The following is a 24,308-nucleotide window of genomic DNA, read 5'->3' as shown; positions in this document are numbered from 1 at the left end:
TTCTAATATAATTATATTTACCACTTCATAAATATAAGTAATATTTATTGCTGCCCTTGGCATAGGTCTAGTTTGCATTCTGTAGATATGTTCTTGCATATATTATTATATTTAAATATATACTGATATTTCTATTAGAATATAAGTTCAACTATTTCTATACATGAGACAACAATAAATATTACTTATAACAATTTATTTCTACATTAAAACACTTGCATTATTTGCAAGTTTTATAATTTCAATAGAAAATAGGTCTCAAAAAGCACAATTTTCCTCTTTTACACCTAGTTGAGCTGGGTGTAATATTTCTCAATGTATCGACAGCCTCCGACAGTGTATTAACGGTTAGCGCTTTCATTGGAAACCTGGTATAATTTATCGATTAACGGCTTCTATTACTTTCTATGGGACGCGAAGATCTTTTCGGCAGCCGAAGTCCGGCTGCCGATATTGAGGTATAACGCGCCATTGGAAACAGTCGATAAACGATATTGCTTCCGACAGCATATGTATCGGTTTGCGAGTGCACGCAAACTGAATTACGACTCAATGGAAGCGAGCCCTTAGTACGCAAAACAAACAGGGAGGAATTACTGAGAGAAAAAGCACAAGTCTTCACAAAGCAAGAGGATGATCGAGTAACTTTTGTGACACAATATAGCAACCAATATCACTAAATCTGTGCAATCATACAGAAACATTTGCCTTTGTTACAGGCAGATGACAAATTGGTAAACACAGTTAAACAGGGATGTAGATTCTCTTTAAAAAAAGGGAAGATCACTAGGAAAACAGGTAGCTCCCACTAACTTAAATAGAAAAGAAAAGACAACAAGCTCGTGGCTAAGGTTCAAAGGGACATACTGTTGCATCAACACAACATGTGTAGCTTGTGGTTTCCTCACTGAGGGCAACACATTTATAAGTACAAAAGCAGGAGAAAGATTAGATCAAATTACGCTATTTATTTACTGACATGTAGGCACTGTGAGGTCCAATACATAGGTGTCACAACCAGAGAAGTTAGAGAGCGGATTAGGGAGCATATCAATAATATTAAACATAGAACATTGTCCACTCCCATAATACAACATTTTAAAAACAAACACTCTAAAAGCCATAATTATTTAAAATAAACAATTTTAGAGACAGTTCAAATCAAAACAGGAAACCAGAATAGGGACGCCAGATTGGCACTTAGAGAAGTATTTAAGATTTATAGGCTAAAAACAAGAATGCCGCAGGGACTAAATTCAGAGTTCAATGTTATTAACCACTGGCAACACTAATCAGCTGGCATATCATCATATGTGCGTTTTGCCTATACTGTTCCATTTTATGGTGTTCGATTTAGTTTAACTTTGTTTAAACAAGTGTCAACTATGAATCTCAGTCTTAACCTTTGCATGTTACCCTCTTTAACACCTTTACTAATTCCTTTACCATTACCGTTATTATATATACCATAATTATGTATATATATATATATATATATATATATATCTCAAAATTTTGTGTCAAACAATATATACACATCCTATAATATAAAAGGCCAAGTGTATTTGAGACTGCGCGAGGACAAACACACCTGGCCTTCAGCAGACTAACGTCCTGGCATCTGGGGCCGACCGGGCATGACAAGGTGTGGAGCCGGACGTGGCACAGACGTGTCATGGCGGGGCCGGGCGTGACGGGGTCGGGTGTGACATGGGCGGAACTGGGCGACCATGAAAAAAAGAGCTCAAAATACGGGGGGGGGGTAAAGAGAGAGCAAAATAGGGGGGGGATAGAGAGCGCAAAGGAGAGGAAGAGAGACGGCAAAAGAGAGGGAGAGCAAAAGAAAGGGGAGATATAGAGAGCAAAGGGGTGGAACCGCTGTACTGCAAAAAATGGCCCGTGTACACAGGCTTTAGGACTAGTTATACATATTTCCCAACCAATAATAGTACCATGTATTAACGGTGATTCTCTTGCCTGTAATAATACCTAGTTACACACTACAGATGTGAATCAGTCAAATTAATCATATGTACATATAGACATATAGGACAAAATCACATGTTCTGAACCATGTAAGAATAAGACAAGTGTGTTACCATGAGCTTGAATGGCAATGGAGTTTATTATTATTATTATATTATACCTAGCAAACCTTTAGGGAAATACTTTGTGTATAGCGTGTAGCGCAGTATTAAAGGATACATTATCATACATTGGGGAAATGAGATAATTCCTATTAATCTTTATGCATGGGTAGCTCTTAGCACACATACAGGAAGCTTTTCTTTTAAACATTACATCACTTGATATCCGCATACAGCAGGTCTCTAACGGAACTCATTTAAACTAAATAAGAAAGGAACAAACTGTCTAATTGTTATTTGAACCCCCCAAAAAATAGTTTAACACTAAAAAATAAATATATAATAAACTATCATAGACATCCTAATAACCTACTATCTCTGATTAATATGTCAAAGAAAAGACTAACAGAATTGAACTTTATAAGGTATATAAACGATTCTCCTTGTCACCTATGCCAGTTAGATGTATAGAGCAACATTAGTTTCCTAATAGAAAATAGGTAATGAACCTGTAGTTTAGCATAGCCAATAGGAATGGGAGTTAGGATATCTTTTATCCAATCAGAACACTGTGTATTTTAAATAAAGGTGGGTGATGGCAGGTATCCCAAGCTATGACTACGGCCGATGCCGAAACACGTTAGCTGGGTCTGCCATATACCCTCCTAATTTGGCTAACATGCTGTATTGCTTTTAAAAATATATGAAATAAATTTGAATTTCTCTTACTTGGTGTATTCAGTCCACGGATTCATCCTTACTTGTGGGATATTCTCAATCCCTACAGGAAGTGGCAAAGATTGCACACAGCAAATCTGTCCATATAGCTCCACTCAGGCTCCGCCCCCCCAGTCATTCTCTTTGCCGCTTTAACAAGTAGCATCTCCACGGGAGGGTAAAGAGTTTGTGGTGTTAGATTTATAGTTTTTATTTCTTCAATCAAGAGTTTGTTATTTTTAAATAGTGCCGGTTTGTACTATTTACTCTGAAGCAGAAAGTGATGAAGATTTCTGCTGAGAGGAAAAAGATTTTAGCATGTTGTAACTAAAATCCATTGCTGTTCCCACACAGGACTGTTGAGTACCGGAGAACTTCAGTTGGGGGAACAGTTTGCAGGCTTATACTGCTTAAGGTATGTTCAGTCATTTTTTCTAACAAGACTTGGTAGTGCTAGAAGACTGACAGAAATCCCATGAGGGAAGGTAAGCCATTTTCTGAGACACAGTATAGAATGATGGCTTCAGTTAAGGGCTTTAATACTGACAGACACTTTGATGGGCTAAATCGATTACTTTATTAAGGTAATCTTATATTTATTAAGCGTTTTAGACGTTGGAAACACTTTTTGGGGACTTTTTTACGCCTGGCATTTTGTAAGACAGCTAATCTGACTCAGAAAGGCCCCATAACTCTGGAGTAATGAAGGAGGGGGCCTCATTTTCGCGCCTCAATTGCGCAGTTGATTTGCAGCACAGCTCCATCCAGCTTCATGTGCAGAGCCTTAAGAGTACAGGAGGACTTCAGGGAGGCTTAATTTACACCTGCAAATAACCCTAAAGGAAGGTAAAGCCACAGCAAAGACTGTGGCATCGTACTGTAGTGGGTTAAACCGGGTGTTTACTTCATTTTGCTCCGGTTTGGGCATTAAGGGGTTAATTGATTTGGAAATTTGTGTGCAATCATTTCAAAGCATTAGGATCATGTGGTGAAAAACTTCATTAAGATTGGATGTTTTTTGATGATTTGGTAAAAAAGTGTGTGCTTTTTATTATTTAAAGAGACAGTAATGTTTTTTCAAAAAGTATTTTTTTCAATATTTTAGTGTTGTCTGAGTCTGTCAAACATGTCTGAGCCTTCAGATAGACCTTGTTCTTTATGTTCAAAAGCCATGGCAGTACCCCCATTGCATTTATGTTTAAAGTGTGCCAAAACATCTAAGCATTTTAAAGATCATCCAGTGACAATTAAAAATGCTGCCCAAGATGATTCCTTAACGGAGGGTAATGAGGATAGTCCTTCTTCCTCTCCCCACGTGTCTACACCAGTTACGCCCGCGCAAGCGATGCCTAGTACCTCTAGCGCATTGGCCCCTATTACTTTACAACAATTAGCAGCAGTAATGGATAATTCCCTTGCAGCATTTTTATCCAAACTGCCAGTTTTTCCAAGAAAGCGCGATAGCTCAGTTTTAAATACAGAGGATGAGCAATCTGAAACTTTGGATAATTTATCTGTAGTACCCTCACAAAACTCAGAGGTAGCAGTGAGGGAAGGTCTGTCTGAGGGAGAAATTTCTGACACAGGAAAAGTTTCTCAGCAGGCAGAGTCAGATTCCTTAGCGTTTAAATTTAAGCTGGAACACCTCCGCGTCCTGCTTAAGGAGGTTTTAGCTACGCTGGATGATTGTGACCCCATGGTGGTCCCTGAAAACTTGTGTAAAATGGACAGATTTTTAGAGGTCCCTGTATACACTGAGGCATTTCCGATCCCAAAGAGGGTGGCGGATATTGTGACTAAGGAGTGGGAGAGACCAGGTGTACCCTTTGTTCCCCCACCTATCTTTAAGAAAATGTTCCCCATAAACGACCCTAGGCGGGACGCGTGGCAGACGGTCCCTAAGGTAGAGGGGGCTGTTTCAACACTTGCTAAGCGTACAACTATACCAATAGAGGACAGTTGTGCTTTCAAAGATCCTATGGATAAAAAATTGGAAGGATTGCTGAAGAAAATTTTTGTTCAGCAAGGTTTTCTTCTTCAACCAATTGCCTGCATTATTCCGGTAACTACTGCTGCGGCTTTTTGGTTCGAAGCCTTGGAGGAGTCGCTCCAAAGGGAGACTTCATTCAATGAGGTCATGGATAGAATTCATGCTCTAAAGCTGGCTAATTCTTTTATCACTGATGCCGCTCTCCAATTAGCTAATCTAGTGGCGAAAAATTCAGGTTTTGCCATCATGGCGCGCAGAGAGCTTTGGCTCAAATCATGGTCGGCCGATGTGTCGTCCAAAACGAAACTGTTAAATATTCCCTTCAAGGGGAAGACCCTATTTGGCCCAGAGCTGAAAGAAATTATTTTGGATATCACTGGGAGAAAGGGCCATGCCCTTCCACAAGATAGGCCGTTTAAGGCCAAAAACAAGGCTAATTTTCGCTATTTTCGCAACTTCAGGAGCGGACCTGCTGCAATCTCTGCTGCCGCAAAGCAAGATAACGCTTCACAGCCCAAAGCAACCTGGAAACCCTTGCAGGGCTGGAATAAGGGTAAACAGACCAAGAAGCCTGCTCCTGCTACCAAGACAGCATGAAGGGGTAGCCCCCGATCCGGGATCGGATCTAGTAGGGGGCAGACTTTCCCTCTTTGCTCAGGCTTGGGCAAGAGATGTTCCAGATCCCTGGGCATTAGAAATAGTTGCTCAGGGGTATCTTCTAGAATTAAAGGATTCTCCCCCATGGGGAAGGTTCCACATTTCTCGTTTGTCTTCAGACCAAACAAAGAAACAGGCGTTCTTACGATGTGTAGAAGATCTACTAAAAATGGGAGTGATACACCCAGTTCCAATTGCAGAACAAGGACTGGGCTTTTACTCAAACCTGTTCGTAGTTCCCAAAAAGGAAGGAACTTTCAGGCCAATCCTGGATCTAAAAATTCTAAACAAATTCCTCAGAGTTCCGTCTTTTAAGATGGAAACCATTCGGACAATCTTGCCGATGATCCAGGAAGGTCAATATATGACTACCGTGGATCTAAAGGATGCGTACCTACATATTCCTATCCACAAAGATCACTATCAGTTCCTAAGGTTCGCCTTTCTGGACAAACATTACCAGTTCTTGGCCCTTCCTTTCGGGTTGGCCACCGCTCCCAGAATTTTCACAAAGGTGCTAGGGTCCCTTCTAGCGGTTCTAAGACTGCGGGGCATTGCAGTAGCACCTTACCTAGACGACATATTAATACAGGCGTCGTCCTTTCACAGAGCCAAGGCTCATACGGACATCGTTCTGGCCTTTCTAAGGTCTCACGGGTGGAAGGTGAACGTAGAAAACAGTTCTCTGTCCCCGCTCACAAGGGTTCCCTTTCTGGGAACACTAATAGACTCGGTAGAAATGAAAATCTTTCTGACAGAGGTCAGGAAGTCAAAACTGTTGAATACTTGCCGAGTTCTTCATTCCATTCCTCGGCCTTCCGTGGCTCAGTGCATGGAAGTAATTGGTTTAATGGTTGCGGCAATGGACGTAGTCCCTTTCGCCCGAATCCACCTCAGACCACTGCAGCTGTGCATGCTCAAACAGTGGAATGGAGATTACGCAGATTTGTCTCCTCAAATTCAAATGGATCAAAAAAACAGAGACTCTATTCTCTGGTGGTTGTCTCAAGATCACCTGTCTCAGGGAATAAGTTTCCGCAGACCGGAGTGGACCATTGTCACGACCGATGCCAGTCTGGTAGGCTGGGGTGCGGTCTGGAACTCCCTGAAGGCTCAGGGACTATGGTCTCGGGAAGAATCTCTTCTCCCGATAAACATTTTGGAGCTGAGAGCGATATTCAATACGCTCCAGGCGTGGCCTCAACTAGCAGAGGCCAAATTCATCAGATTTCAGTCGGACAACATCACGACTGTAGTGTACATCAATCATCAGGGAGGAACGAAGAGTTCCCTAGTGATGAAGGAAGTATCCAAGATTATCAAATGGGCGGAGGATCACTCCTGCCATCTATCTGCAATTCACATCCCAGGGGTAGACAACTGGGAGGCGGATTTTCTAAGTCGTCAGACTTTCCATCCGGGGGAGTGGGAACTCCACCCGGAGGTTTTTGCTCAGCTGACCCAGCTATGGGGCATTCCAGAATTGGATCTGATGGCGTCCCGTCAGAACACCAAACTTCCCCTTTACGGATCCAGATCCAGGGATCCCAAGGCGGCATTGATAGATGCATTAATAGCGCCTTGGTCATTCAGTCTAGCTCATGTCTTTCCACCGTTTCCTCTTCTCCCTCGGCTAATAGCCAGAATCAAACAGGAGAAGGCTTCGGTAATTCTGATAGAGCCTGCGTGGCCACGCAGGACTTGTTGTGCAGACCTAGTGGACATGTCATCGGTCCCACCATGGAAACTGTCATCGAGGCAGGATCTTCTAATCCAAGGTCCTTTCAAGCATCCAAATCTAGTTTCTCTGCAACTGACTGCTTGGAAATCCTAGCTAAGCGGGGTTTCTCGGAATCAGTTATAGATACTCTGATACAGGCCAGAAAGCCTGTCACCAGGAAAATTTACCATAAGATATGGCGGAAATATCTTTGTTGGTGTGAATCCAAGGGTTACTCGTGGAGTAAGGTTAGGATTCCAAGGATATTGTCTTTTCTTCAAGAAGGTTTGGAGAAAGGTCTGTCAGCTAGTTCCTTAAAGGGACAGATATCTGCTCTGTCTATTCTGTTACACAAGCGTCTGGCAGCTGTACCAGACGTTCAGGCGTTTGCACAGGCCCTAGTTAGAATCAAGCCTGTCTACAGACCTGTGGCTCCTCCATGGAGTCTAAATTTAGTTCTTTCAGTTCTTCAAGGGGTTCCGTTTGAACCTTTGCATTCCATAGATATCAAGTTATTATCTTGGAAAGTTTTGTTTTTAGTAGCTATTTCTTCTGCTCGGAGAGTTTCAGAATTGTCTGCTTTACAGTGTGATTCACCCTATCTGGTGTTTCATGCAGATAAGGTTGTTTTGCGTACTAAACCTGGTTTCCTTCCAAAGGTGATTTCTAATAAGAATATTAACCAGGAAATCATTGTTCCTTCTCTGTGCCCTAATCCAGTTTGTAAGACGGAACGACTGTTGAACAATCTTGATGTGGTTCGTGCTTTAAAGTTCTATTTAAAAGCAACTAAAGATTTCAGACAAACATCATCCTTGTTTGTTGTGTATTCTGGTAAGAGGAGAGGTCAGAAAGCGACTGCTACCTCTCTTTCATTCTGGCTGAAAAGCATCATCCGATTGGCTTATGAGACTGCTGGTAAGCAGCCTCCTGAACGAATTACAGCTCATTCCACCAGAGCTGTGGCTTCCACATGGGCTTTCAAGAATGAGGCTTCTGTTGAACAGATTTGTAAGGCAGCGACTTGGTCTTCACTGCATACATTCGCCAAATTTTACAAATTCGATACTTTTGCTTCTTCGGAGGCTATTTTTGGGAGAAAGGTTTTGCAAGCAGTGGTGCCTTCCGTTTAGGTTACCTGACTTGTTCCCTCCCTTCATCCGTGTCCTATTGCTTTGTTATTGGTATCCCACAAGTAAGGATGATTCCGTGGACTGAATACACCAAGTAAGAGAAAACAGAATTTATTCTTACCTGATAAATTACTTTCTCTTACAGGTGTATTCAGTCCATGGCCCGGCCTGATATTTAAGACAGATTCAAATTTAATTTACAATAACTACAGTCACCACTGCACCCTATGGTTCTCCTTTTTCTCCTAACCGTCGGTTGAATGACTGGGGGGGCAGAGCCTGAGGGGAGCTATATGGACAGCTTTGCTGTGTGCTCTCTTTGCCACTTCCTGTAGGGATTGAGAATATCCCACAAGTAAGGATGAATCCGTGGACTGAATACACCTGTAAGAGAAAGTAATTTATCAGGTAAGCATAAATTCTGTTTTGATATCACGTACGAAGCCTGGTGCTCCCGTTTGTTGTTATCTACCTTTAATTTGGACATAGTAATCATCAGTTCACAAATGGATTCAGGGTAAACTTGTGCAAATTTGATTTACAGTTTTTTACCTATTTATATAGTTTAATTGTATGTTTTATGCAAATCTATAAAATACAAATATAATGGTGATTAATCGTATAATCGGGACATTTAGTATCGGTATATGAGTTATAAAGTAATCCTTTGTTTTCTTTGTAGTTAAGGACCATGCTGTCAATGACAACCACAGACCATCTCAATTTAACAAAAGGAGAAATGAAATTGCTAAACATGCATATCATAAAGCTCCCCTTAATAGTGAAAGAAACAGACAAAAAGCTAAAGTAAACATTTTTTTAGTGATTGTCATGTAGTGTTATGGGAGGTTTGTAATTATTTTAGAACACTGCAATATGCATAATTTACATCATTTTATTTTCTGGTCCTGTTTTATAAATATCAGCATATTCTACATTTAGTAACTCCAAGCATTGCATGTAGATACATACAAGTGAAGAAAAGCACAAGAAACATTTGCATCTGGCTGGTGACCTAAAAGGACCTGTCACAGATGAGACAATGCAGCAAATACAGAAGGAAATAGAAGAGCAAGAGACTATTCTTCGTGGTTATCAGCAGGTATTTAGTTTGTACATTTTAAACAAATATAAACACCCATTTTTAAATGACCACTTTATGGTGATATTCTAATCCATTAAATGGTCTTAGCAAGATTTTTTGTTTTTCAAAATACTGTAGAGTAATCCTTTTTATAAGCTTTTCTAAAGGTTTGTAGATAAATACATTTATATGGACTCATCCTTGTAGCACTCACCAATGAAGACTTGCCATTTAAGTTGGGGCTGGAAAGAAAACCCAAAATGTAAAAAATGTAAATTGAATTCTCTCCTTTGTACAGGGTGGATGAGACGCCCTTTATATTGAAATGTTTTCCTTACCCATGCTCCAGATTTAAAGGGACAGTGTACTCCAGAATTTGTATTGTTTAAAAACACACAAAATCCCTTTATTTACCATTTTTGCATAACCAACATGGTTATATTAATATAATTTTTACCTCTGTGATTACCTTGTATCTAAGCCTCTGCAGACTGCCCCCATATTTCAGTTCTTTTAACAGACTTGCATTTTAGCCAATTAGTGCTGACTCATAAATAACTATATGGGAGTGGGCAAAATGTTATCTATATGACACACATGAACTAGCTATGTATTTTTATAGTTATATTATTTATTTTAAATTTTGAAAAAAAAAATAAGTATAAAGTTTTAGTCCATACAGCAACACTATGTTGTAACCTAGGTTTTCTTCGCTACTGAGACTTGTCAGCCCAGTTATTATGAGTCACTAGAGTGTACAACCGATTACTGTATGGAATACATCGGTATTAAGCTTGGAGTCTGCACTTTTAGCAAGAACAAAAAATCACACACTTTTGTTGATTAAATTACAGGGATAGGGGACAAAATTAAATAACACTTTTGCAAGTTGATTTACTAAGCTTAACTGTACATTATATAGTACAATCTCAAGGTGTGTAATGTCCTTTAAGAAATGATAATAGGTATTTATCATTGCCAAACCAACATTTAAGAAGTGAAGTGAAATATTCCATCTAATAAAAGGCGAAGTCCATCCTCCGAGAAGGAGTTGGTATGCTGACCAACGACGTTCTGCATAATCAAACAAATAAATGAGATACAGAAATAGAATTCTAAAATAGCAATAAATATGAATAGAAAATGTACTCGGTGGTTCCCAGACTCATTAAACTTTCTCTGCTAGATTACGAGTTTTGCGTTATGGCTCATAATGCTGCTTTTTCACTACCGCTGTCTTGTAGGTATAGCTGTACCGCACACTTTTTTGGCCGTAACGCAACTTAATTACCGCACCTTTCAAAAAGTCATTTTTCAATGGGACTTCCATAGCGCCGGTATTACGAGTTTTGCCTGGGAGGCCAAAAAGTAAGCGGTACAGCCTATACTGACAAGATTCGTACCGCCATCTAAAGTCAGTAGTTATGGGTTTTGCGCTACAAAGCTGTAGCATAAAACTCATAACTAAAGTGTTACAAAGTACACTAACACCCATAAACTACCTATTAACCCCTAAACCGAGGCCTTCCCGCATAGCAAACACTATAATAAAAATATTAACACCTAATCTGCTGCTCCGGACATCGCTGGCACTATAATAAACATGTAAACCCCTAAACCGCTGCACTCCCGCATCGCAAACACTAGTTAAATATCATTAACGCCTAATCTGCTGCCCCCAACGTCACCGCCACCACTATACTAAAGTTATTAACCCCTAAGTCTAACCTTAACACCCCTAACTTTAATATAATTAAAATAAATCTAAATAAAAATTACTATCATTAACTAAATAATTCCTATTTAAAACTAAATACCTGTAAAATAAACCCTAAGCTAGCTACAGTATAACTAATAGTTACATTGTAGCTAGCTTAGGTTTTATTTTTATTTCACAGCTAAGTTTGTATTTATTTTAACTAGGTGGACTAGTTAGTAAATAGTTATTAACTATTTACTAACTGTCTAGTTAAAATAAATACAAATTTACCTGTAAAATAAAACCTAACCTGAGTTACACTAACACCTAACATTACACTAAAATTAAATAAATTACATTAATTAAATACAATTAACTAAATTACAAAAAAATAAACAGTAAATTACACAAAATAAAAAAGAAATGATCAAATATTTAAACTAATTACACCTAATCTAATAGCCCTATCAAAATAAAAAGCCCCCCCAAAAATAAAAAAAAACCCTAGGCTAAACTAAACTGCCAATAGCCCTTAAAAGGGCCTTTTGCGGGGCATTGCCCCAAAGAAATCAGCTCTTTTACCTGTAAAAAAAAAACAATACAAACAACCCCCCAACAGTAAAACCCACCACCCACACAACCAAACCCCCCAAATAAAATTGTATCTAAAAAAACTAAGCTTTCTATTGCCCTGAAAAGGGCATTTTGATGGGCATTGCCCTTAAAAGGACATTTAACTCTTTCTCTTTGCCCAAATCCCTAATCTAAAAATAAAACCCACCCAATAAACCCTTAATAAAACCTAAGACTAACCCCTGAATATCCACTCTTCATCCAGACGGCATCTTTTAACTTCATCCTTCCGACGTGGAGCGGCTCCATCTTCAAGACATCCGGCACGGAGCATCCTCTTCATACGGTCCCAGCCATACACTGAAGGTTCCTTTAAATTACGTCATCCAAGATGGCGTCCCTTGAATTCCGATTGGCTGATAGAATTCTATCAGCCAATGGGAATTAAAGGGTAAAAAATCCTATTGGCTGATGCAATCAGCCAATAGGATTGAGCTTTAATTCTATTGGTTGATCCAAACAGCCAATAGGATTGAGCTCACATTCTATTGGCTGATTGTCTTGAAGATGGAGCCGCTCCTCGTCGGAAGTTGCAGTTCCTTCAATTTTTAATATACATGATATACCAATGAATTTTAAAGAATTTGTTACTGATTCTATTCAGAAGGCTTTGTCTGCATTTCCACCTTCTAATAAACTTAAAAGGTCTTTTAAAACTTCTCATTCAGTTGATGAAATTTCAAATAACAACAACATAATAATTTATCCTCCTCAGATGAGGATCTATCTGATTCAGAAGATCCTTCCTCAGACATTGACACTTACAAATCTACTTATTTATTTAAAATAGAGTATATGCGTTCTTTATTAAAAGAAGTGTTAATTACTTTGGATATTGAGGTAACCAGTCCTCTTGACATTAAGTCTAATAAATGTTTAAATGCTGTTTTTAAACCTCCTGTGGTTTCTTCAGGGGTTTTTCCTATTCCTGAGACTATTTCTGATATGATTTCTAAGGAATGGAATAGTCCAGGTACTTCTTTTATTCCTTCTTCAAGGTTTAAAAAATTGTATCCTTTACCAGCAAATTCTATAGAGTTTTGGGAAAAAATCCCCAAAGTTGATGGGGCTATTTCTACTCTTGCTAAAACGTACCAATATTCCTATGGAAGATAGTACTTCCTTTAAGGATCATTTAGATAGGAAGCTTGAATCTTATCTAAGGAAAGCCTATTTATATTCAGGTCATCTTCTCAGACCTGCAATTTCTTTGGCTGATGTTGCGGCTGCATCAACTTTCTGGTTGGAGAATTTACAACAAGAATTGGGTTCTGATGCATCTAGCATTATTCGCTTACTGCAATATGCTAATCATTTTATTTGTGATGCCATTTTTGATATTATCAAAATTTATGTTAGATCCATGTCTTTAGCTATTTTAGCTAGAAGAGCTTTGTGGCTTAAATCTTGGAATGCTGATATGACATCTAAGTCTAGATTACTATCTCTTTCCTTCCAAGGTAATAATTTATTTGGTTCTCAGCTGGATTCTATTATTTCAACTATTACTGGGGGAAAGGGAGTTTTTCTGCCTCAGGATAAAAAACCTAAGGGCAAATCTAAGGCTTCTAACCGTTTTCGTTCCTTTCGTCAGAATAAGGAACAAAAATCTAATCCTTCCCCCAAGGAATCTGTTTCCAGTTGGAAGCCTTCCTCAAATTGGAATAAATCCAAGCCATTTAAGAAACCAAAGTCAGCCCCTAAATCCGCATGAAGGTGCGGCCCTCATTCCAGCTCAGCTGGTGGGGGGCAGATTAAGGGTTTTTCAAGGATTTTTGGATCAATTCTGTCCAAAATCAATGGATTCAGAGCATTGTCTCTCAAGGGTATCAAATAGGATTCAGAGTAAGACCTCCTGTGAGAAGATTTTTTCTCTCACGTATCCCAGCAAATCCAGTAAAAGCGCAGGCTTTCCTGAAGTGTGTTTCAGACCTGGAGTCTTCAGGGGTAATCATGCCAGTTCCTTTTCAGGAACAAGGTCTGGGGTTTTATTCAAATCTATTCATTGTCCCAAAGAAGGAAAATTCATTCAGGCCAGTTCTGGATCTGAAAATTTTTAATCGTTATGTAAGAGTACCAACTTTCAAGATGGTAACTATAAGGACTATTCTGCCTTTTGTTCAGCAAGTACATTATATGTCTACAATACACTTGCAGGATGCATACCTTCATATTCCGATTCATCCAGAACATTATCAGTTCCTGAGATTCTCTTTTCTAGACGAGCATTACCAATTTCTCCAACATAGGTGTGTCCGGTCCACGGCGTCATCCTTACTTGTGGGATATTCTCTTCCCCAACAGGAAATGGCAAAGAGCCCAGCAAAGCTGGTCACATGATCCCTCCTAGGCTCCGCCTACCCCAGTCATTCTCTTTGCCGTTGTACAGGCAACATCTCCACGGAGATGGCTTAGAGTTTTTTAGTGTTTAACTGTAGTTTTTATTATTCAATCAAGAGTTTGTTATTTTAAAATAGTGCTGGTATGTACTATTTACTCAGAAACAGAAAAGAGATGAAGATTTCTGTTTGTATGAGGAAAATGATTTTAGCACCGTAACTAAAATCCATGGCTGTTCCACACAGGACTGTTGAGAGCAATTAACTTCAGTTGGGGGAACAGTGTGCAGTCTCTTACTGCTTGAGGTATGACACATTCTAACAAGACGATGTAATGCTGGAAGCTGTCATTTTCCCTATGGGATCCGGTAAGCCATGTTTATTAAGATAGTAAATAAGGGCTTCACAAGGGCTTATTAAGACTGTAGACTTTTTCTGGGCTAAATCGATTCATTATTAACACATATTTAGCCTTGAGGAATCATTTATTCTGGGTATTTTGATATGATTATATCGGCAGGCACTGTTTTAGACACCTTATTCTTTAGGGGCTTTCCCTAATCATAGTCAGAGCCTCATTTTCGCGCCGGTATGGCGCACTTGTTTTTGAGGACAGCATGGCATGCAGCTGCATGTGTGTGGAGCTCTGATACATAGAAAAGTCTTTCTGAAGGCATCATTTGGTATCGTATTCCCCTTTGGGCTTGGTTGGGTCTCAGCAAAGCAGATTCCAGGGACTGTAAAGGGGTTAAATATAAAAACGGCTCCGGTTCCGTTATTTTAAGGGTTAAAGCTTCCAAATTTGGTGTGCAATACTTTTAAGGCTTTAAGACACTGTGGTGAAATTTTGGTGAATTTTGAACAATTCCTTCATACTTTTTCGCAATTGCAGTAATAAAGTGTGTTTAGTTTAAAATTTAAAGTGACAGTAACGGTTTTATTTTAAAACGTTTTTTGTGCTTTGTTATCAAGTTTATGCCTGTTTAACATGTCTGAACTACCAGATAGATTGTGTTCTGACTGTGGGGAAACCAAGGTTCCTTCTCATTTAACTATATGTATTTTATGTCATAAAAAAATTTAGTAAAAATGATGCCCAAGATGATTCCTCAAGTGAGGGGAGTAAGCATGGTACTGCATCATCCCCTCCTTCGTCTACACCAGTCTTGCCCATACAGGAGGCCCCTAGTACATCTAGTGCGCCAATACTCCTTACTATGCAACATTTAACGGCTGTAATGGATAATTCTATCAAAAACATTTTAGCCAATATGCCCACTTATCAGCGAAAGCGCGACTGCTCTGTTTTAGAAAATTCTGTAGAGCATGAGAACGCTGATGATATGGTTTCTGAAGGGCCCCTACACCAGTCTGAGGGGGCCAGGGAGGTTTTGTCTGAGGGAGAAATTTCAGATTCAGGAAACATTTCTCAACAAGCTGAACCTGATGTGATTACTTTTAAATTGAAGTTGGAACATCTCCGCGCTCTGCTTAAGGAGGTGTTATCCAATTTGGATGATTGTGATTATCTGGTCATTCCAGAACCACTATGTAAAATGGAAAAGTTCTTAGAGGCCCCGGGGCCCCCCGAAGCTTTTCCTATATCCAAGCGGGTGGCGTACATTGTTAGTAAAGAATGGGACAGGCCCGGTATACCTTTAGTACCTCCCCCCATATTTATAAAATTGTTTTCCTATAGTCGACCCCAGAAAGGACTGATGGCAGACAGTCCCCAAGGTCGAGGGGGCGGTTTCTACTCTACACAAGCGCGCCACTATACCCATAGAAGATAGTTGTGCTTTCCAAGATCCTATGGATAAAAAATTAGAAGGTCTGCTAAAGATGTTTGTTCAGCAAGGTTCCCTTCTACAACCAATTGCATGCATTGTCCCTGTCACTGCAGCCGCGTGTTTCTAGTTTGATGAGCTAGGAAAGGCGATTATTAGTAATTCTTCTTCTTATGAGGAGATTATGGACAGAATTCGTGCTCTTAAATTGGCTAATTCTTTCACCCTAGACGCCACCTTGCAATTGGCTAGGTTAGCGGCGAAAAAATTCTGGGTTTGCTATTGTGGCGCAGAGCGCTTTGGTTAAAATCTTGGGCAGCGGATGCGTCTTCCAAGAACAAATTGCTTGACATTCCTTTCAAGGGGAAAACACTCTTTGGCCCTGACTTGAAAGAGATTATCTCTGATATCACTGGGGGCAAGGGCCACGCCCTTCCTCAGGATAGGTCTTTTCAAGACCAAAAATAAACCTAAGTTTCGTCCCTTTCGCAGAAACGGATCAGCCCCAAGGGCTACGTCCTCTAAGCAGGAAGGTAATACTTCTCAAGCCAATCCAGCCTGGAGACCTATGCAAGGCTGGAACAAAGGAAAGCAGGCCAGGAAACCTGCCACTGCTACCAAGACAGCATGAAATGCGGGCCCCCGATCCGGGACCGGATCTGGTGGGGGGCAGACTCTCTCTCTTCGCTCAGGCTTGGGCAAGAGATGTTCTGGATCCTTGGGCGCTAGAAATAGTCTCCCAAGGTTATTCTCTGGAGTTCAAGGGGCTTCCTCCAAGGGGGAGGTTCCACAGGTCTCAGTTGTCTTCAGACCACATAAGAAGACAGGCATTCTTACATTGGGTAGAAGACCTGCTAAAAATGGGAGTGATTCATCCTGTTCCATTAGGAGAACAAGGGATGGGGTTCTACTCCAATCTGTTCATAGTTCCCAAAAAAGAGGGAACGTTCAGACCAATCTTAGATCTCAAGATCTTGAACAAGTTTCTCAAGGTTCCATCGTTCAAGATGGAAACCATTCGAACACTTCTTCCTTCCATCCAGGAAGGTCAATTCATGACCAAGGTGGATTTCAAGGATGCGTATCTACATATTCCTATCCACAAGGAACATCATCGGTTCCTAAGGTTTGCATTCCTGGACAAGCATTTCCAGTTCGTGGCGTTTTCTTTCGGATTAGCCACTGCTCCTAGGATTTTCTCATAGGTACTAGGGTCCCTTCTGGCGGTGCTAAGACCAAGGGGCATTGCTGTAGTACCTTACTTGGACGACATTCTGATTCGAGCGTCGTCCCTTCCTCAAGTAAAGGCTCACACGGACATTGTCCTGGCCTTTCTCAGATCTCACGGATGGAAAGTGAACGTGGAAAAGAGTTCTCTATCTCCGTCAACGAGGGTTCCCTTCTTGGGAACTATAATAGACTCCTTAGAAATGAGGATTTTTCTGACAGAAGCCAGAAAAACAAAACTTCTAGACTCTTGTCGGATACTTCATTCCGTTCCTCTTCCTTCCATAGCGCAGTGCATGGAAGTGATAGGTTTGATGGTAGCGGCAATGGACATAGTTCCTTTTGTGCGCATTCATCTAAGACCGTTACAACTGTTCATGCTCAGTCAGTGGAATGGGGACTATTCAGACTTGTCTCCGAAGATACAAGTAAATCAGAGGACCAGAGACTCATTCCGTTGGTGGCTGTCCCTGGACAACCTGTCACAAGGGATGACCTTCCGCAGACCAGAGTGGGTCATTGTCACGACCGACGCCAGTCTGATGGGCTGGGGCGCGGTCTGGGGATCCCTGAAAGCTCAGGGTCTTTGGTCTCGGGTAGAATCTCTTCTACCGATAAATATTCTGGAACTGAGAGCGATATTCAATGCTCTCAAAGCTTGGCCTCAGCTAGCGAGGGCCAAGTTCATACATCAACCATCAGGGGGGAACAAGGAGTTCCCTAGCGATGGAAGAAGTGACCAAAATCATTCTATGGGCGGAGTCTCACTCCTGCCACCTGTCTGCTATCCATATCCCAGGAGTGGAAAATTGGGAAGCGGTTTTTCTGAGTCGTCAGACATTGCATCCGGGGGAGTGGGAACTCCATCCGGAAATCTTTGCCCAAGTCACTCAACCGTGGGGCATTCCAGACATGGATCTGATGGCCTCTCGTCAGAACTTCAGAGTTCCTTACTACGGGTACAGATCCAGGGATCCCAAGGCGGCTCTAGTGGATGCACTAGTAGCACCTTGGACCTTCAAACTAGCTTATGTGTTCCCGCCGTTTCCTCTCATCCCCAGGCTGGTAGCCAGGATCAATCAGGAGAGGGCGTCGGTGATTTTGATAGCTCCTGCGTGGCCACGCAGGACTTGGTATGCAGATCTGGTGAATATGTCATCGGCTCCACCATGGAAGCTACCTTTGAGACGAGACCTTCTTGTTCTAGGTCCGTTCGACCCACTCCAGCTGACTGCTTGGAGATTGAACGCTTGATCTTATCAAAGCGAGGGTTCTCAGATTCTGTTATTAATACTCTTGTTCAGGCCTGAAAGCCTGTAACCAGAAAAATTACCACATAATTTGGTATATCTGTTGGTGTGAATCTGCAGGATTCCCTTGGGACAAGGTTAAGATTCCTAAGAGTCTATCCTTCCTTCGAGAAGGATTGGAAAAAGGATTATCTGCAAGTTCCTTGATGGGACAGATTTCTGCCTTGTCTGTGTTACTTCACAAAAAGCTGGCAGCTGTGCCAGATGTTCTAGCCTTTGTTCAGGCTCTGGTTAGAATCAAGCCTGTTTACAAAATTTTGACTCCTCCTTGGAGTCTCAACCTAGTTCTTTCAGTTCTTCAGGGGGTTCCGTTTGAACCCTTACATTCCGTTGATATTAAGTTATTATCTTGGAAAGTTTTGTTTTTGGTTGCAATTTCTTCTGCTAGAAGAGTTTCAGAATTATCTGCTCTGCAGTGTTCTTCTCCTTATCTGGTGTTCCATGCAGATAAGGTGGTTTTGCGTACTAAACCTGGTTTTCTTCCAAAAGTTGTTTCTAACAAAAACATTAACCAGGAGATAGTTGTGCCTTCTTTGTGTCCTAATCCAGTTTCAAAGAAGGAACGTTTGTTGCACAACTTGGATGTAGTTCGTGCTCTCAAATTTTACTTAGCAGCTACTAAGGATTTCAGACAAACTTTGTCTTTGTTTGTTGTTTATTCTGGTAAACGGAGAGGTCAAAAAGCAACTTCTACCTCTCTCTCCTTCTGGATTAAAAGCATTATCCGATTGGCTTATGAGACTGCCGGACAGCAGCCTCCTGAAAGAATCACAGCTCATTCCACTAGGGCTGTGGCTTCCACATGGGCCTTCAAGAACGAGGCTTCTGTTGATCAGATATGTAAGGCAGCGACTTGGTCTTCACTGCACACTTTTTCTAAATTTTACAAATTTGATACTTTTGCTTCTTCTGAGGCTATTTTTGGGAGAAAGGTTTTGCAAGCCGTGGTGCCTTCCATTTAGGTGACCTGATTTGCTCCCTCCCTTCATCCGTGTCCTAAAGCTTTGGTATTGGTTCCCACAAGTAAGGATGACGCCGTGGACCGGACACACCTATGTTGGAGAAAACAGAATTTATGTTTACCTGATAAATTACTTTCTCCAACGGTGTGTCCGGTCCACGGCCCGCCCTGGTTTTTTTAATCAGGTCTGATAATTTATTTTCTTTAACTACAGTCACCACGGTAACATATGGTTTCTCCTATGCAAATATTCCTCCTTAACGTCGGTCGAATGACTGGGGTAGGCGGAGCCTAGGAGGGATCATGTGACCAGCTTTGCTGGGCTCTTTGCCATTTCCTGTTGGGGAAGAGAATATCCCACAAGTAAGGATGACGCCGTGGACCGGACACACCGTTGGAGAAAGTAATTTATCAGGTAAACATAAATTCTGTTTTGTTGCTCTTCCATTTGGCCTAGCAACAGCTCCAAGAATCAAAGATTCTAGGTGCCCTATTCTCTGTAATCAGAGAACAGGGTATTGCGGTGTTTCCTTATTTGGACGATATCTTGGTACTAGCTCAGTCTTTACGTTCTGCAGAATCTCACACGAATCAACTAGTGTTGTTTCTTCGAAAAACATGGTTGGAGGATCAATTTACCAAAACGTTCTTTGATTCCTCAGACAAGGGTCACCTTTTTAGGTTTCCAGATAGATTCAGTGTCCATGACTCTGTCTCTAACAGAAAAGAGATGCTTGAAATTGGTTGCAGCTTGTCGGCACCTTCAATCTCAGTCATTCCCTTCAGTGGCTATGTGCATGGAAGTTTTAGGCCTCATGACTGCAGCATCGGACGCGATTCCTTTTGCTCGTTTTCACATGAGACCTCTCCAGCTTTGTATGCTAAATCAATGGTGCAGGGATTATACAAAGATATCACAATTAATATCCTTAAATCCCAATGTACGACGCTCTCTGACATGGTGGTTAAATCACCAACGTTTAGTTTAAGGGGCTTATTTTGTTCATCCAACCTGGACTGTGATTACTGCAGATGCAAGTCTTTCGGGTTGGGGAGCTATTTGGGGATCTCTGACTGCTCAAGGGGTTTGGAAATCTCAAGAGGCGAGATTACCAATCAATATTTTAGAACTCCGTGCAATTTTCAGAGCTCTTTGGTTTTGGCCTCTGTTGGAGAGAGAACCGTTCATTTGCTTCCAGACAGACAATATCACAACTGTGGCATATGTCAATCATCAAGGTGGGACTCACAGTCCTCAAGCCATGAAAGAAGTATCTCGGATACTTGCTTGGGCGGAATCCAGCTCCTGTCTAAGCTCTGCGGTGCATATCCCAGGTGTAGACAATTGGGAAGCGGATTATCTCAGTCGTCAGACTTTACATCCAGGAGAGTGGTCTCTCCATCCAGATGTGTTTTGTCAGATTGTTCAGATATATGGGGTCTTCCAGAGATAGATCTGATGGCCTCTCACCTAAACAAGATACTTCCCAGATACCTGTCCAGGTCCAGGGATGTTCAGGCGGAAGCAGTGGATGCGCTAACCATTCCATGGAATTATCATCCTGCTTACATCTTCCCGCCTCTAGTTCTTCTTCCAAGAGTGATTTCCAAAATCATCATGGAACAATCATTTGTGCTGCTGGTGGCTCCAGCATGGCTACACAGGTTTTGGTATGCGGATCTTGTTCGGATGTCCAGTTGCCAACCTTGGCCACTTCCGTTAAGGCCAGACCTACTGTCTCAAGGTCCATTTTTCCATCAGGATCTCAAATCATTAAATTTGAATGTATGGAAATTGAACGCTTAGTACTAAGTCAGAGAAGTTTCTCTGACTCCGTGATTAATACTATGTTACAAGCTCGTAAATCTGTTTCCAGGAAGATTTACTATCGAGTTTGGAAGACTTTCATTTCATGGTGTTCTTCTCATAAATTTTCTTGGCATTCTTTTAGAATTCCCTAGAATGTTACAGTTTCTTCAGGATGGTTTGGATAAAGGTTTGTCTGCAAGTTCCTTGAAGGGACAAATCTCTGCTCTTTCAGTTTTATTCCATAGAAAGATTGCTAAACTTCCTGATATACCCTGTTTTGTACAGGCTTTAGTTCGAATTAAGCCTGTCATTAAATCAATTTCTCCTCCTTGGAGTCTCAATTTGGTTTTGAAGGCGTTGCAGGCTCCTCCATTTGAGCCTATGCATTCTTTGGACATTAAACTACTTTCTTGGAAAGTGTTGTTCCTTTTGGCTATTTCTTCTGCTAGAAGAGTTTCTGAGCTAATTGCTCTTTCTAGTGAATCTCCTTTTCTGATTTTTCATCAGGATAAGGCGGTTTTGCAGACTTCTTTTCAATTTTTACCTAAGGTTGTGAATTCTAACAACATTAGTAGAGAAATTGTTGTCCCTTCCATGTGTCCTAATCCAAAGAATTCTTTGGAAAGATCCTTACATTCTTTGGATGTGGTAAGAGCTTTGAAATATTATGTTGAAGCTACTAAAGACTTCAGAAAGACTTCTAGTCTATTCGCTTTAATTTTCTGGTCCTAGGAAAGGTCAGAAAGCTTCTGCTATTTTCTTGGCTTCTTGGTTAAAGCTTTTGATATGTCAAGCATATTTGGAGTCGGGTAAGATCCCGCTTCAGAGAATTACAGCTCATTCTGCTAGGTCAGTCTCCACTTTGTGGGCTTTTAAGAATGAAGCTTCTGTTGATCAGATTTGCAAAGCAGCAACTTGGTCTTCTTTGCATACATTTACTAAATTCTACCATTTTGATATATTTGCTTCTTCAGAAGCAATTTTTTGGTAGAAAAGTTCTTCAGGCAGCTGTTTCAGTTTGATTCTTCTTCTGATGTTTTAAGTTTTTCTTATCACTAAAGAATAAACTTATACTTTTGGGCTGAGGATTATTTTTTCAGTGGAAAATGGCTGTATTTTATTTTTTATCCCTCCCTCTCTAGTGACTCTTGCGTGGAGTTCCACATCTTGGGTATTTGATATCCCATATGTCACTAGCTCATGGACTCTTGCCAATTACCTGAAAGAAAACATAATTTATGTAAGAACTTACCTGAGAAATTAATTTCTTTTATATTGGCAAGAGTCCATGAGGCCCACCCTTTTTTTTTTTTTGGTGGTTATGATTTTTTTGTATAAAGCACAATTATTTCCAAATTCCTTTGTTGATGCTTTTTACTCCTTTCTTTATCACCCCACTACTTGGCTATTTGTTAAACTGAATTGTGGGTGTGGTGAGGGGTGTATTTATAGGCATTTTGAGGTTTGGGAAACTTTGCCCCTCCTGGTAGGATTTTATATCCCATACGTCACTAGCTCATGAACTCTTGCCAATATGAATGAAATTAATTTATCAGGTAAGTTCTTACATAAATTATGTTTTTCAGGGCAATGGAGTTCTTAGGTTTTTTAGATAGGATTTAATTTGGGGGGTTTGGTTGTGTGGGTGGTGGTTTTTAATGTTGGGGGGTTGTTTGTATTTTTTTATTTTTATTTTTTGATAGGGCTATTAGATTAGGTGTAATTAGTTTAAATATTTGATCATTTTTTTATTTTGTGTAATTTAGTGTTTATATTTTTTTGTAATTTAGTTACTTGTAGTGTAATGTTAGGTGTTGGTGTAAGACAGGTTAGGTTTTATTTTACAGGTAAATTTGTATTTATTTTAACTAGGTACTTAGTAAATGGTTAATAACTATTTTTAACTAATCTACCTAGTTAAAATAAATACAAACTTAGCTGTGAAATAAAAATAAAACCTAAGATGGCTACAATGTAACTATTAGTTATATTGTAGCTAGCTTAGGGTTTATTTTATAGGTAAGTATTTAGTTTTAAATAGGAATTAGTTAGGTAATGATAGTAAGTTTTATTTAGATTTATTTTAATTATATTAAAGATAGGGTTAGGGTTAGACTTAGGGTTAGGTTTAGGGGTTAATATATTTATTTAGTGTTAGTGATGTGGGAGGCCAGAGGTTTATGGGTTAATAACTTTAGTATAGTGGTGGCGGTAACGTTGGGGGCGGCAGATTAGGGGTTAATACATTTATTTAGTTGGGGGCAGCAGATTAGGGGTTAATAAGTGTAATGTAGGTAGCGACGACATGGGGCAGCAGATTAAGGGTTAATAAGTGTAATGTAGGTAGCGGCGATGTTGGGGCGGCAGATTAGGGGTTAATAAGTGTATTGTAGGTTTCGGCGATGTCGGGGCAGCAGATTAGGGGTGTTTAGACTCGGGGTTTATGTTAGGGTGTTAAGTGTAAACATAACTTTTATTTTCCCCATAGGAATCAATGGGGCTGCATTACGGAGCTTTGCGCTCCTTTATTGCAGGTGTTAGGCTTTTTTTTTAGCCAACTCTCCCCATTGATGTCTATGGGGAAATCATGCACAAGCATGTAAAACCAGCTCAAAGCAGCGCTGGTATTTGTGTGCGGTATGGTGCTCAGCGCAACCATATTGCCCGCTAATGCAGGTTTTTGGAAAACCTGAAATAGCAGCGCTATGAAAGCTGAGCGGTAGAAATAGCTTGCAAGTTATTGCCGAGCCAGCCATAACGCAAAACTCGTAATCTGGCCGTCTGTGAGTAATGGCAAACAAGCATATCCTCAGGTTCAAAATCTCTTAATGTGTTGGCAGGGACTGTAACATGTAGATAGTCCAAAACCTAATCAGTAAGTTAATTAGTGTAGAAAAACCAAACGTGTTAATTGAGAAATATATAATCAGGAATTTCAATGGGGGGCGCGTTTGTAAAACACCAGTCTGTTTTCCATATAGCTTCAAAGGAGAACCAGATGAAAACCTATATTCTGTATCACATAATGCATCAGCTGCACATAAGCTTCTCATTGTTTCCCATAGTCTCATCTATCTAGGCTGTAATCTTGTCTAAAGGGACATGCCAAAAGTAAATGCTCTTATACGTTAGAACATTCTGCAATATTATACTA

General features: G+C 40.5%; 1 protein-coding gene across 1 annotated transcript in view; it reads left to right on the top strand.

Annotated features, from left to right (window-relative positions):
- Nucleotides 1-24,308, top strand: part of CEP162 (centrosomal protein 162) — a 450,005-nt gene that overhangs the window by 214,645 nt on the left and 211,052 nt on the right. Inside the window, exon 16 of the mRNA XM_053710490.1 lies at nucleotides 9,269-9,406. Within this exon, the coding sequence (XP_053566465.1) occupies nucleotides 9,269-9,406 (138 nt within the window). The remainder of the gene's footprint in view (nucleotides 1-9,268; nucleotides 9,407-24,308) is intronic.

This window comes from Bombina bombina, chromosome 4 (assembly GCF_027579735.1).
Source record: "Bombina bombina isolate aBomBom1 chromosome 4, aBomBom1.pri, whole genome shotgun sequence".
NCBI classification, from domain to species: Eukaryota; Metazoa; Chordata; class Amphibia; order Anura; family Bombinatoridae; genus Bombina; species Bombina bombina.
Note: the sequence above shows the minus strand (reverse complement) of the source record. Positions and strands in the feature narration are given on the sequence as shown.